At 35.2% G+C, this 935-nt stretch overlaps 1 protein-coding gene across 1 annotated transcript in view; it reads right to left on the reverse strand.

The window, feature by feature from the left end:
• LOC118332807 (serine/threonine-protein kinase Nek6-like) overlaps positions 1 to 935 on the reverse strand; it is a 23,279-nt gene that overhangs the window by 15,814 nt on the left and 6,530 nt on the right. The window contains exon 2 of the mRNA XM_035668237.1: positions 629 to 769. Within this exon, the coding sequence (XP_035524130.1) occupies positions 629 to 769 (141 nt within the window). The remainder of the gene's footprint in view (positions 1 to 628; positions 770 to 935) is intronic.

Here is a 935-nt window from a genome sequence, read left to right on the forward strand (position 1 = left end):
ATATATATATATATATAAATAAAGCAATATATCAGATTAGCAGAGTTTATCAGATTAAAAAATGTTTAAATATTGGTATCGACCTCAAAACTCCTGATCAGCTCTAATCTGAATTACATCAAGAGCTTTACTAGAGATACTGATGTTGTATTTTTAAACCCAATATTAATATCATTATTTGAGACTTGAAGCTGCAATAGATAATAACTTTTTGTCATATATTGTCAGCTTTCACATAATCTGAAAATACTGTATCCGTCCATTGTTTTTAACATGAACACATTTTTAATGAGGAATCCATTAAATCTGGTCATTACAAAACACATCAAGATGTGTGTTGAATGGGACATTTTACTGTGCTGTCTGGTGGTCACACAGTGTAATTCCTCTTCTCTTCTGGGTGCAGAGCAAACCAAAGTAAACCAAGCAATGGATATAGTTTGGTTCACTATATCTGAGATGAGCAAAGTTCGCTCAATACTGTAGTTCGACAATGCCAATATATCGGACAGGCTCTAGATTTCATTACTACATAAAATATTTACAATAAATATTATATATTATAGAATAAGGTCAGAATATTCAAAGGAGTAGTCCCAAGCAGTATCAGACACACTCCTGACTGTACCTGGACTTTCTTGAGTGCAACCAGCTGTCCCTCCAGCAGGTATGTGGCTTTGTAGACCTCACTGAACTGGCCCCGACCAATTTTCTTTTCAATCCGGAAGTTTGCCAAAGTGCAGCAGTACTTACAGCTTGGTACGTTTTTCTGCACAAAAAAATGCCACATCAAAAGCTTTAACAATGTAATGCCTTATAAAGCAACGTTTCAGCTACACAGTTAGATTGTAGAGGTTAGATTAGAAGATAGGGGGTGCTGTTGTGTAAATTTTAAAATATGATCGACATCACGTATGGGCTGATATTTGTGTCAG

Source organism: Morone saxatilis, unplaced genomic scaffold, assembly GCF_004916995.1.
Source record: "Morone saxatilis isolate NCDOM2014 unplaced genomic scaffold, NCSU_SB_2.0 Contig21, whole genome shotgun sequence".
In the NCBI taxonomy this organism is placed as follows: domain Eukaryota; kingdom Metazoa; phylum Chordata; class Actinopteri; family Moronidae; genus Morone; species Morone saxatilis.